The following is a 12790-nucleotide window of genomic DNA, read 5'->3' as shown; positions in this document are numbered from 1 at the left end:
GATGCTCTACCTCTCAATGAATTCTAAAATCAGCTTAACTATCTTGGCTGGCAAAACACAGTTTTAATCTTGGGTAAAGGTTACTTCCAGAAGGATAAGTTCATGTGATATGTCTCTATACTAATTAAAGTATATAATAATACAGACTCTGGTCAAATAATTTGAGGGATTGTCACCCAAACAAGAGAAAATAATGTGGTATTCAGAAAAATCCGCTTTTATAGGGCCACTTCAACATTTTTTCTCAATTCAACCTGAATTCAATATTCAGATATAGAATCCCTGCCATGGCTTTAGCATGCCTTTCATAAGTACTCCTGTTAACAACTAATAGCAGTCAGACTTAGAAAGGAGAGGATAATGAATCAGTCGGATTCTGAGAAGTGGTCAGACAGAGGAGAGAGAAGTGTCATGAAAGCCAAGGAGATATTACTATGAGATCAGGTTAATAGGCCTGTCTTATTTGGTTGTAATTCTAGGGAATAGCACTTTATAGCAAAGGCATATGGATAGATCAGATATTTCAATTCTGAAAAACCATAGGAAATTGCTTCCTCCATGGGAAACTTTGCTGCCACAGACAGAGCAACAGAAAAACACCTGTTCAAATTGCAATAATTTATTGACCTGCTCAAATATTACTTGTTCCCAGAATGTTCCAGTCAACTCTGTATAGTCTTGTTTAGTCTTTAAACTTTGTATGCCTTCATCTATCTTGTCAAGTACTTTCATTTGCTTCATATTGTAGTTCTTTCTTAAAAGAGTATAAACCTATTCTTCTGTCCAGTTCTGGAGAAAAACTATTTTCCATTACCAAGTCTATGTGATTATATATAAAATTCTTCTTGTTTTATTGCTATAAGTAATAAAGAATGTTTTAGTGCAACAAAAAAAAGAATGTGATCCACTTGCAACAGAGCTGGAGCTGTTGGAACACAGAATGAAGCGCATTTATTATTATTATAATTATTATTTTGGGGGGGTTGCAGGGCAAATGGGGCTGGGTGGCTTGCCTGGGTCCATACAGCTTGGTGATTGTTGGGTGTCTGAGGTCGCATTTGGACCTGGGTACTCCTGGCTCCAGGGCTGGTGCTCTATCCACTGCATCACCTGGCTGTACCTATTATCATTTTATCATTATTATAATTATTATTATTATTATTTTCTCTTTGCTTTATCACTCATGCAAGTCTATATTTGTAGGGGCATTATGTTTACTCTTAAACAAGAATATTTTAGTAATGTATAAAAAAATCATTTGAATTATTTTTTAAAAAAAGGATCTCAGGACATGGTCAGTTCTCCCTATAAGTCTTAGATAACTTTCTCTCTGGTTCTAGGTTTGCTCCCTAACAAAGAAATTCAATGCCTAGAAACATAAATAGATTCTTGGAGACTATTGGAAGAACCAAGGAAAATTTTGATATTAACCACAGTTGCCCATACCCGGGGCTACTGCTCTATACCAGCAGCCATTGATGGAACCCTCCTGAATCAAGGAACAGCATCCTGAAAACTCACCAGGACAGAAACACACCCGCCTCCTGCTGACTCACCAAATATGGTCACTAAGCCAGGATCTCCTCTAAAGCTAGCAATGTTCTTCTGGATCCAGTGGAGTACAGCCACTTGGTCTAAGTAACCCCAGTTTCCCCTAGTATCTTCATCACCAGTACTGTGAGAGAGAAGACAGATGTAAGAGGATGGTATCTGGAAAGGAGAGAGAAGGGAGGTCAAGCAAATATCCTCAAACCAAAGAGGTTGGGGTGGGTGGGGGAGAGGGGAGAAATAGCAGGTTATTTAGTAAATAGGGAATGAGGCTGAACTTCCCACTTCCAGGGAACTCAGGGATTCATTTGCTACACTGATTATTTGGGGATCTTAATTGTAGGACTTGTTTTCTTATTAGATACAATTTCCCTGAAGGCAAGGATAGTATTTCTAGCTCCATATCTCATTTGACACTAGGAACTTTATCAATATTCATGACTAGATTCCCTTGGACAGACCTGAAAAACATCTTCATGCCTTTGGCATCATCTTCTTTTTTGGTCCTACCTATTCCTTGATTAGGCCCAGATCGAGAAACAGCAGCAAATGGAAAGGGCCTTATTCTAGGTCACTACTGTTGCAGGAGGGGTCTGTCTGACCCTCCAGCCACCGCCCTCTACTTACCCTAATCCAGGGTCTTCAGACATCTCTGGCTCCCCACCCGGGGTGGGGGAGAGGAGAACAAACCAGGCAGAGCACCCGAGGAGAGGTTCACTTCTTTATTGATGTTACTAAGAATCCCCCCCGAGCCTTTCTGTACTATCCCTTTTATCCCCAGACCTAACTCCTCCTAGTAGGTGGTCTTGCTCCTCCTGAGTTCCCCCTGAGGGTGGAGCCAGCCCATACCGAGGCCATCCCAGTACCCGAAGGCAGGTTCTGACCTCTGGGCGTCTCAATGTTCCTCTCAGGGGGCCCCAGTCCAGAGCCGCCCCTAATAACTCCCCCTTTTTGTTTAAACAGGGGTCTTTGCCAGCCAATGGCGAGGAGCCAAAAGGTCTGCCTTAACTGCCTCAAGGGATCGTAGGATAATGTCTCTTAATAGTTTCAAAAGGCACGGAAGGAGAAGGCACATTACAATAAGAACTCCTACTGCAGGTATTAGGGAATACAACCATCTATATTTAAGGGTACCTGCAAACCAATTTAAGAATGACTCTTCTTGGCCAAATTCACCAGGCCCAAAAACATCCCCGATCCCATTCCTCCTGGGGCATAACAACTTTTCCCCATACAATACACGATACATTTTGTTCATCAGAGAATCAGCAGGGGACAATGCAAAGTCTTCTGCTTTGACAGGTAGGCATTCCCTGTTCATCAGCAGTTCTCCAAGTGGGTCAAGTTAGATTGTACCATTTCCCGCCTTTGCCCCAGGGATGCATAGTCCATGTTAGTCCCGGAAGAAGCTGCAACAGGAGGATGATCGCCAGGATGTCATGTCTCCTTTAGTTCCTCTGTGTCCGAGGGCGCTTCCAGCCTCGATGTCCCCACCGTCTCGATGACACTGGTCTCGGTAGAGACTTCTCGCACCCTCCGGATTGGCACCCAGATCTCCTCGTCTTCTCCATCTGGTAGTATGGAAAGAAATCCCTGACCTCTGCACTGTACTATTCCAGGCCCCCGCCACTCGCCTATTGGATCTCTCCAAAAGACTGTGGTTCCTGTTAGGCAGGTACAGGGAACCTGGGGCAAGCTTGTCTTGCCTGGGCTCTGGGTGTTGACACAACGATCCAATCCTACTAAATATCTCATAGCAGAATTTGTGCCATCATCACGGAAATGCAAAAATTTATGGTATATAGAGCTAATGCTAATTCACCTCTAGTTATCTTACGCCTATCTCCCCCTTTTTGTTTAAGCAGAGTAGTCTTTAGTGTGCGATTTGCTCGTTCCACTATAGCTTGGCCTGTAGGATTGTAAGGAAGGCCAGTGATATGATGTATGTTGAACTCTGCACAAAAGGTCTTAAATGAGGAGGAAGTATAGGCAGGACCATTGTCTGTCTTTAAGGCTCCAGGGACTCCAAAAACCGAAAATTGTATATATTGATGGTCAATAGTGGCACGTGTGGTCTCTTTGGGTTGTATAGAGGCCATGATAAAATTAGAAAAAGTGTCAACAGAAACATGAATTAGTATTGAGCCCATGTGTGTAATGTCCATCTGCCATAGTGCATTAGGGCGATCCCCACGGGGATTCACTGCTAATTCTTTGGGAGGTGGGCGGAAAGGGGCACAAGTGGAACACCGCTTGACTATTTGTCGGGCCTGTTCTTTGGTGAGCCCATAAAGATTCCTTAATGATCGGGCAGAAAGATGATATTTTTGGTGGGCTAGCTGAGCTGGTATAAAAAGTGAACCAATCAATGCTTTATCAACAATTGAATTCCCATAATAGATTGGACCTGAGACTGATTGATGAGATCGTATATGCATAACATAAATGGGGTATACGCGTTCCAATAATGACTGTTGGACCGCAAAAAGCAATGTAGCTATTGTAGATCTCCCTTGAATCATAGCTTCAGGCAATTTCAAGAGAGCCTGTGCACAATATAAACTATCAGTTATTAAATTTATAGGCTCAGCAGGACATAATAAAAGAGCTTGATGAATAGCATAAAGTTCATTTTTCTGGGCTGAGGTATATGGAGTATTGAACACTTTTAATATTTTGTATCTAGGAATGTAAACCGAGGCTTTAGAATGCTTAGTGGCATCGGTAAAGACATTAGGTCCATTCACGGGTTGATGTGCAATGATAGGATCTGGCCTTTTTAAGGACAGAGGGAGGAAAACTCGAATCTCTGGGGAAAAAGTGACCCTTTTAAATTGGCAAGTGGTTATTATGACAGCCCAAGTGGGTGATGTTGAGGCTAATTGTTGCAAGGTCAACTCTGAATAAGGGTTAGTAATGATGGGATGTTTGCCAAACAGCTGCAAACAACGCCTTATAGCTGTAAGGTAGAACTGTCCATATTCTTCCCATTTATCAGGGAGTACCGCTTTAGTCTTTTTTGAATACAGCCATTCTAAAATTCCATGTACTTGGAAGAGGCATCCAAAAGGGGTAAAATCATTTAGAATGAGGAAATAAATTGGCTGTGATGTTTCCACCTGTACTATTTTGGCTTTGTATTTTTCCATAATTTGCTTTAAGGCACCTTTGGCTTCGGCTGTCCACCTTCTGGGGGACATCAGATTAGAGCTGCCTGGTAGAATGTTATACAATGGAGTGAGAAGGGAATCTGGTATAGGTACAACTGCACGAAGCCACTGAATTGATCCTATCAATTTCTGGAAATCATTTAAAGTTTTTACTTTGGACATGTCAATTTGGGGAGGGAAACGAGATATCCTTCCTCCCTGCAGAGTGTGACCCAAATATGAAAAGGGTGGATTTTCTTGTACTTTTTCTGGAGCTACCAAAAGGCCATGTGAAGCTAGTACTTCAATTACTGGAGATTGCAACCTTTTTAACTGTCCAGCATCCGCATTGGCCAGAAGAATATCATCCATATAATGAATTATCATGCTACCTGAATACTGTTTCCTGATAGGGTGCAAAATACTTTGAATATACATTTGGCACAAAGTAGGACTATTGGCCATGCCTTGAGAGAGCACCCGAAACTGATATCTTTGGTATGGTTCCTGGAAATTTATAGATGGTACAGAGAAGGCGAACCTCTCTTTATCCTGTGGGTGGAGAGGAATGCTATAAAAGCAATCTTTAATATCTATTATGCTTATTTGCCAACCTTGAGGTATTGCTGCTGGAGAGGGTAAGCCGGGTTGTAGAGTACCCATAGTAACCATACAAGCATTGACGGCCCATAGATCAATTAACATTCTCCATTTGCCTGATTTCTTCTTTATCACAAATACAGGAGAATTATAAGGGCTTGTAGTGTGCTCAATTTTATTAGTACTCTTTAATTCTTCCACTATTTGGTGTAAAGCGGTGAGCTTTTCAGAGGTAAGGGGCCACTGCTCTACCCAGACTGGTTTCTGTGTAGTCCAGGTAATAGGTGGACTGCTCACCGATGTTATAGTGGCCCCCACTAATTTCCCTGAATATGTTCTGGGGTGACAAGAGACAAAGAAAGCTGAGAGAGAAGATCTCGGCCCCAGAGGGCATAAGGGAGACCTTGGATTTTTAAGGGTCGGAAAAACCCTGTATCTTCTTCATACTCCCACTTAAGATGCCTAGCAGATTGAAGAGCTGATTGGTTTCCCCCTACCCCCATCACTAGTTGGATAGCTGCAACAGTGGGCCAGGAGCTATCCCACTGTCTGTCATTTATGACAGAGCAATCTGCTCCTGTATCCATCATACCCTCAATTAAAATGCCCTCTACCCTGAGGGTTATCATAGGGCGAGCCTGCTGTATAGGCTGGACCCAGTTCACTTGCATCCTAGGCTGATCTATCTGCTGAGCTGCCTGTAGCCATGGCAGGGGTATGGCTTTCCCTACACTGTCACCTGGATTTAAATATATCTCATAAGCATGAGGGTTGGTGACAGAAATGATGGATTCTCCTGGATCTAACAATTGAGAATGCGTGATATGATCTGAATAACCTGATAATCCCACTACTAACCTGGGATGTGGCTGTGGCTCAACAGTAACTGCTAAGGTTTCCCAGGGGGCCATTTTAATCAGGTCATTATTTTCTGCGGCCCATACAGTTACTGCTTGGTATATGGATTTCTCTAATTCTGTGCTGCTGCATATGTTCCTGGGGGGCCCCCTGCAGCTGGGAGCCCCCCGCCGTCCGTTTCCCTGTTTTTTCATCTGGGCACGACAATACTTGACAATATGACCTGTTTTCCCACACCCATAGCACTTTGGCTGCTGTACCTGATCTCCCTGACTTCGGCACTGAGTCTTAAAATGTCCTGGTTTGCCACATTTAAAGCATTTCCCTGCTTTTCCAAACTGTTGCAGTGCCGTTATCAGTGCCTTGTTGGCATCTATGATAGAGGCAGCCATCATCTGAGTGGGTTCTTGCACGGGAGTGTCTAAAAGTTTGTCCATCAGATCATACAGGCCAGCTGAGGGGGGAAGGGCTGCAATTATAGATCTATACTCAGGTTGAAGCCCTTCTTTCACAAGTTGATATGTAAGGACATCAGTGCCTGGCCCAGTGCCCATAACTCTCCTTACTGTTTCCTGTACTTCATTAATGAACTGTATAGGAGTTTGAGAGGCCCTTTGCTTCAGTCCCACTAATTTTGCAGTGCCTCATCCACTCATAGCACCTAACTTATCTAAAGCTTCCTTATGGCAAGTAGCCACTGCCTGCAAGACCCCTCGATCATAGGTTATCTGGGCGTCCAAAGCTGCATAGGGCCCAGTTCCAGTGATCATATGTATAGTATCTTCTTCATTTGCAATGTCATGCTGCTTTATATATTGCAAAGCACCTCTCCTTACTGCAGCCTGAAATGTGAGATGCATAGATGGATCTAAAACTGCTCCCATCACCTCATTGTAATCAAATGGGGTCCATGGGAAGCCTGCTGAGGCATTTGTAATCAACTTTTTTATATAAGGGGCTGAAGGGCCATATTTAGATACTGCCTCCTTTAGTTCTTTTATTAATTTGAAAGGCACTGGGCGATGATCCCTCTTTTCATCATAACTTCCCGCATTTTCTATTAAAATCAGGTACAACCCCTAGTCCTCCCAATCTATGTCTTCCCCTTCAGCAGCTGCTTGTGCTATACTAGCAGCCAGAACTCCCTGTTTTCTCTGTTGCCCCCTTTTTCTGTATTGAAACGAGGATGAACCTCCTAGGGACAAAGAATTCATTGCCATAGGGAGAGCAGTGTTCTCCGGACCTTCAGATAAGGGAGAAAAATGTCCCGCCCTCAGTTCCTCTCCTTGAGATGAGGGAGAAAAATATCTCGCCCTCAGTTCCTGTCCTTGAGATGAGGGAGAAAAATGCCCCGCCCTCAGCTCCTCTCCTTGAGATGAGGGAGAAAAATACCCCGCCCTCAGTTCTTCTTTAGAATTTTTACCGCGCCACTTAGGCACGTCCTCTTTTAATTTTTTACTGTGCCACGTAGGCACCTCCTCTTTTGATTTTTTACTGTGCCATGTAGGCACCTCCTCTACTTCCGTTGTACACCATTTCTGCACTTTCTTTATCCTTTCTGCTGTGTGTATCCCAGGCCCCTCTACCCCCTTAGCACTCTCCCTGGGGGACCCCTTAGCCATCCCATGGAGATCATCCCATGGGTACAATGGAGGAACTTCCCCTTCACCACTCTCATCATTGGAGGAGCCTAGCAAAGAGGATCCCACCTGATTCTCACTGTCCCTTTGTAACGGAGGGGCTTGGTGTTGGGGACACAGGATCGCTCCTACTGCTCCATAGATAGTAAAATCCTCAGGCGTTAAGACCCCGGGACACGACTCCTGATAAGAAGCCATCTGTTGTCCTACTACCCGCCACCTTTCCGGGTCTATGCCTGAGTGTTGGAGCCATGGGCTAATGTCCCATATTTTATCTATAAAATGCCTGCAGGTCTTAAGATGTATCTTTATCCCACTGCGCTTGCACAGCTTGTAAAGCTGGCAGGTTAGAACTCCTTTCTCCTCGGGCTCTATTAAGGGTAAGCTTCTACCCTGTCCCATCATCCCAGGTACCCTAGTACCTGAGGCTGCCTGGCAGTCCCTCTTGAGCCTGCTCAAGGGGACAGGCGGTCAAATTTTAACGGCCCCACGTTGGGCGCCAATTGTAGCAGGAGGGGTCTGTCTGACGCTCCAGCCACCACCCTCTACTTACCCTAATCCAGGGTCTTCAGACATCTCTGGCTCCCCACCCGGGGTGGGGGAGGGGAGAACAAACCAGGCAGAGCACCCGAGGAGAGGTTCACTTCTTTATTGATGTTACTAAGAATCCCCCCGAGCCTTTCTGTACTATCCCTTTTATCCCCAGACCTAACTCCTCCTAGTAGGTGGTCTTGCTCCTCCTGAGTTCCCCCTGAGGGTGGAGCCAGCCCATACCGAGGCCATCCCAGTACCCGAAGGCAGGTTCTGACCTCTGGACGTCTCAACGTTCCTCTCAGGGGGCCCCAGTCCAGAGCCGCCCCTAATAACTACAGCCATAGTAGGTAGTGCCTTGGCCAGGATCATATAAATAATAAATTTAGGAGCCTAGATTTAAAATCAGGTATTCCTGATTCTCAAGTCTAGCAATCACTATCCACTGTGTCATCTATCTGTGGAAATATTGGAAATACCAATATTTTTGGTTTCTAAATCAATCACCTCTCTATTTCATGTTGCATTCAACTGCCTAATGATTCACTGATATTATGCTATTTCTATAATCAAAAATTTCTCAGGACTCCATATTGTTTAACCCATAAACTCCTGAATGTGGCATTTAAAGGCATCGACAAGCTGGTCGCAACCTATATGTTCAGCCTTTCCTTGTCTTATTCTTTTCTTCCATTTATCATTCTGATTTCTTATGTTTTCATGTCTTTGTTCTATGCCTAGAATGATCTCCTCTACTCTACATATATATGTGTGTATATATATATATATATATTATCATGTTTTCCTTCCTTCAAATTCCAACTCAGGTGCCATATTCTTCATTGTGTCTTCTCTGATATTCTCTCCATCTTTATCACTTTAGATTTCTTAAAGGACTTTACCAGAACTTTTCCTTTGCACTTCATTGACAAATGTAGCATAATTTTTGATGTACTTGCTATTCTCCCCATATTCTTTGAAGACAAACTTCTTTTAAAAAGATCTGTGTCATATCTATTTTTGAATTTCCAGAATCTATACTCTAGAAGATATTTAAAAAATGTTTGTTTCAATTAAATAATTAAGAATCTTATAGCTTGTGAACTCGTTCAACCTTTTTGGAGAGCAATTTGGAATTATACCCAAAGGACAACAAAAATGTACATACCCTTTGATCCAGCAATACTGCTACCCGAAGAGATTATGAAAAAAGGTAAAAATGTCACTTGTACAAAAATATTCATATGAGCCTTGTTTGTGGTGGCAAAGAATTGGAAATTAACTGAATGTCCTTCATTTGGGGAATGGCTTAACAAACTGTGGTAAATGTATGTTATGGAACACTATTATTCTATTTGAAACCAAGAGGTGGGTGGCTAGGTGGAGCAATGGATAGAGCACCAGCCCTGGAGTCAGGACTACCTAAGTTCAAATCCAACCTCAGAGACCATTAAGTGTCTGATTAAGTAATCATTAAATTACCTAGCTGTGTGGCCTTAGGCAAGCCACTTAACCCCATTGCCTTGAAAAAAAATGTAAAAGAAGGAAACCAGGAGGGATGGGAATTCAGGGAAGCCTGGAAGAATTTTCATGAACTGATGCTGAGTGAGATAAGAAGAACCAGAAGAACATTATACACCCTAACAGCAACATAGCGGTGAGGATGTATCAATCTTAATCAACTTGGTCATTCCACTGGTGCAACAATCAGGCACAGTTGAGGGCTATCTGTGATGGAGAATACCATTTGTATCCAGAGAAAGAATTGTGGAGTTTGAGCAAAGAACAAAATTACCTCTAATTTGAAAAAAAAATTATCTTATGAATTTTGCTGTCTTTTATACTTTATTTTTCTTCCTTAAGGATATGATTTCTCTCGCATCACATTCAACTAAGACCAATGTATATCATAGAAACAGTGTAAAGACTAAAAGTATGCCTTCTGTGGAGGGTGATGGGAGGAAAGCAAGAATAGGGGGAAAATTGTAAAACTCAAAATAAATAAAATCTTTAATAAAAAAGAATCTTATAGCTTTAGTATAGAAGATATTCAATAAAATTTCACCAAATGAACTGACAGTGGTTCAATCCATGTTTGCTTAAATTGTGCTGACACCAAATAAAAGCCCCAGTCTCATAAAACTAACTATTCAGAGGGTGACAGAACAACAATGAATTAAGGTACATATAATGCTATGCCACAATCCCTGATCTCAAGTATACATCATAGAAGAGGCCCATCAGACCCATCCATATATAGGTGAAATTCTAAGAGTTCAAAGGTAAAAAACAGAAATATACTCTGCTAAGAAAAGTTGACCATTTTCATTTATTCTTTGAGGGCCACTGGAGAATCATTGCCATAAATCTGAAGGTAGTACCACAGTGATGAGTGTGCCATATATATATCCATTGGGTTCCTAAGCTCTAGATCTTACCTATAGGCCACACAGCTAGGTAATTATTAAGTTCTGAGGTCAAATTTGAACTCAGGTACTCCTAACTCCTAGGCTGGTGCTCTATCTACTGTGCCGCCCCAGTCAGTAGTTTTTCAATGAGATATTTCATGATTTTGTTTATCTTTTCATTCTGTTCATTTTGTTTTATTTTTTTATAACTCATCAATTCATTAGCTTCCACTTGTTAAATTGTAAAATTGAAAGAATTATTTCTTGATTGAGTTTTGTACCCCCCTTTTCCATTTGACCATTTCTACTTTTTAAAGAATTCTATTTTTGAGTGAATTTTTTACCTTTCCTTCAGCATGGCCATATATTTAATTTAATTTAACCATATTCATACGATTCAATTCAACCATACATACATACATGTATATATATATATATATATATATATATATATATATATATATAATTTTTGTTTAATGGTTATCATCTCTCAGGCAGGGAGGGAAGGTAGAAAAAATAAATTAACATGATAAATTTTATTTGAAAGAAATAGCAAGTTGTACATAGTAGTTTGAAGTTTTATGTGCAATCATCTTGTTATTATATTATGTTACAGAAATGTTTATTTTATTTCATAAATTTAAAATAAAATTAAATAATGAATTAAAAAAGGAAATGGAAATTTGAAGAACATATCATATTAATTATCAGACACTGATGGTGAAACAATCTATGAATAGACAAGGGATAGCAAACAGTGAAATGGGAATAACTGAAATTAGAATAAATAAAATAAATGTAGCCAATATCAACAAGAAAGCAAAAATTGGGAGAAAGAATTTATAGAGTTTCTTAGATAAAATTTTCATAATTCAAATGCATCAAGAATTTTGTAAAATCTGTAAGATTATGAGTCATTCCTCAATTGATAAATGGTCAAATGAGAGGCCTTCCAGCCAAGATGGTGGAGAGAAGCCAGGCATTGTCCTAACGTCTCCTGGCTTTTCCTCAGAACTAAGATGAATCAAGCTTCTTAACAGAATTCAAATACACAAAACCCAGAGAGAGCAAAGGAGAAGAACATCTCCCAACAAGGTCTGCCTCAAGGGAACCTAGGTGAGCTGGGGACAGAGAGGATATATATGGAATCATAATTAACAAAGACTGAAGGATAAATTAAAGATTTTCTGAATGTACCTGTAGGCAGTACAAAAGTATCCAGCAGACAGAGAATCCTTAAAGATAAATGAGTGCTACAAAGAAAGTAAGGGGAATGAAAAATCAATCCAAAGTATCAAAAAAGCAGAAAGCAAAGAGGAGATACACTATGAACAAAGAAAGTGAAAATGAACATACATGAATTGATATACAAAATATTCTGTTGGGGACTTAACAGGAACAACAAACAAGTTATGCTGTTATTTTATGCTATGAAATTAAAGCATGGAAATAGCCCCTGAACTCAGCAGCAATGGGGAAAAATATCAGAACAATCAAAAAAGAGGCCACATGGCTTTATCAAGAACTAACTGGTTAATCTTTTGACTCAGCAGTACCACTACTGAGTTTATATGCCCAAAAGAGAAAGGACGTATCTTACAAAAATTATTTATAGCAACCCTTTTTGTGATGGAAAAGAGTTAGAAATTGAGTGAATACCCATCAACTAGGGGGAATGGCTAAACAAGTTGTGGTACATGGTGGAATTCTGTCATGCTATAAAAAATGACCACAGCATGATATCAGAAAAACCGGGAAAGACTTACATGAACTGATGCAAAATGAAGGGAGCATGCCTAAGACATTTTACATGCAATACTGAATGTTGAGCAACTGTAAATAACTAAGTTATTTTCAGCAATACATTGATCCAAGATAATTCTGAATGCCTTATGATGAAAAAAATGTTATCCATCTCCAGAGAAAATATTAATGGAGTGTGAATGCAGATTGAAGCATACTTTTTTTCTTGTCTTTTTTTAGGAAAGTGATCCTTGTGATTTCTTTTGTTATATGGCTAATATGAAAATATATTTTATATGCCTGCACATGTATA

At 40.9% G+C, this 12790-nt stretch overlaps 2 protein-coding genes across 2 annotated transcripts in view; both read right to left on the bottom strand.

Moving 5' to 3' along the window:
- The window catches only part of LOC141494236 (liver carboxylesterase 1-like), a 38513-nt gene extending 35644 nt beyond the window's left edge, over window positions 1–2869 (bottom strand). The window contains exons 1-3 of the mRNA XM_074195330.1: window positions 2683–2869; window positions 2398–2585; window positions 1522–1710 (exon numbers count right to left, since the gene is read on the bottom strand). Of these exons, the coding sequence (XP_074051431.1) occupies window positions 1522–1710; window positions 2398–2585; window positions 2683–2869 (564 nt within the window). The remainder of the gene's footprint in view (window positions 1–1521; window positions 1711–2397; window positions 2586–2682) is intronic.
- Window positions 2870–8503: 5634 nt separating this feature from the next.
- The window catches only part of LOC141494130 (liver carboxylesterase 1-like), a 97017-nt gene continuing 92730 nt past the window's right edge, over window positions 8504–12790 (bottom strand). The window contains exon 18 of the mRNA XM_074195287.1: window positions 8504–8683. Coding sequence (XP_074051388.1) covers window positions 8504–8683 — 180 coding nt within the window. The remainder of the gene's footprint in view (window positions 8684–12790) is intronic.

Source organism: Macrotis lagotis, chromosome 1 (assembly GCF_037893015.1).
Source record: "Macrotis lagotis isolate mMagLag1 chromosome 1, bilby.v1.9.chrom.fasta, whole genome shotgun sequence".
Classification (NCBI taxonomy): Eukaryota; Metazoa; Chordata; class Mammalia; order Peramelemorphia; family Peramelidae; genus Macrotis; species Macrotis lagotis.
The sequence above is the reverse complement of the archived record's forward strand: the minus strand, read 5'-3'. Positions and strand labels throughout refer to the sequence as shown.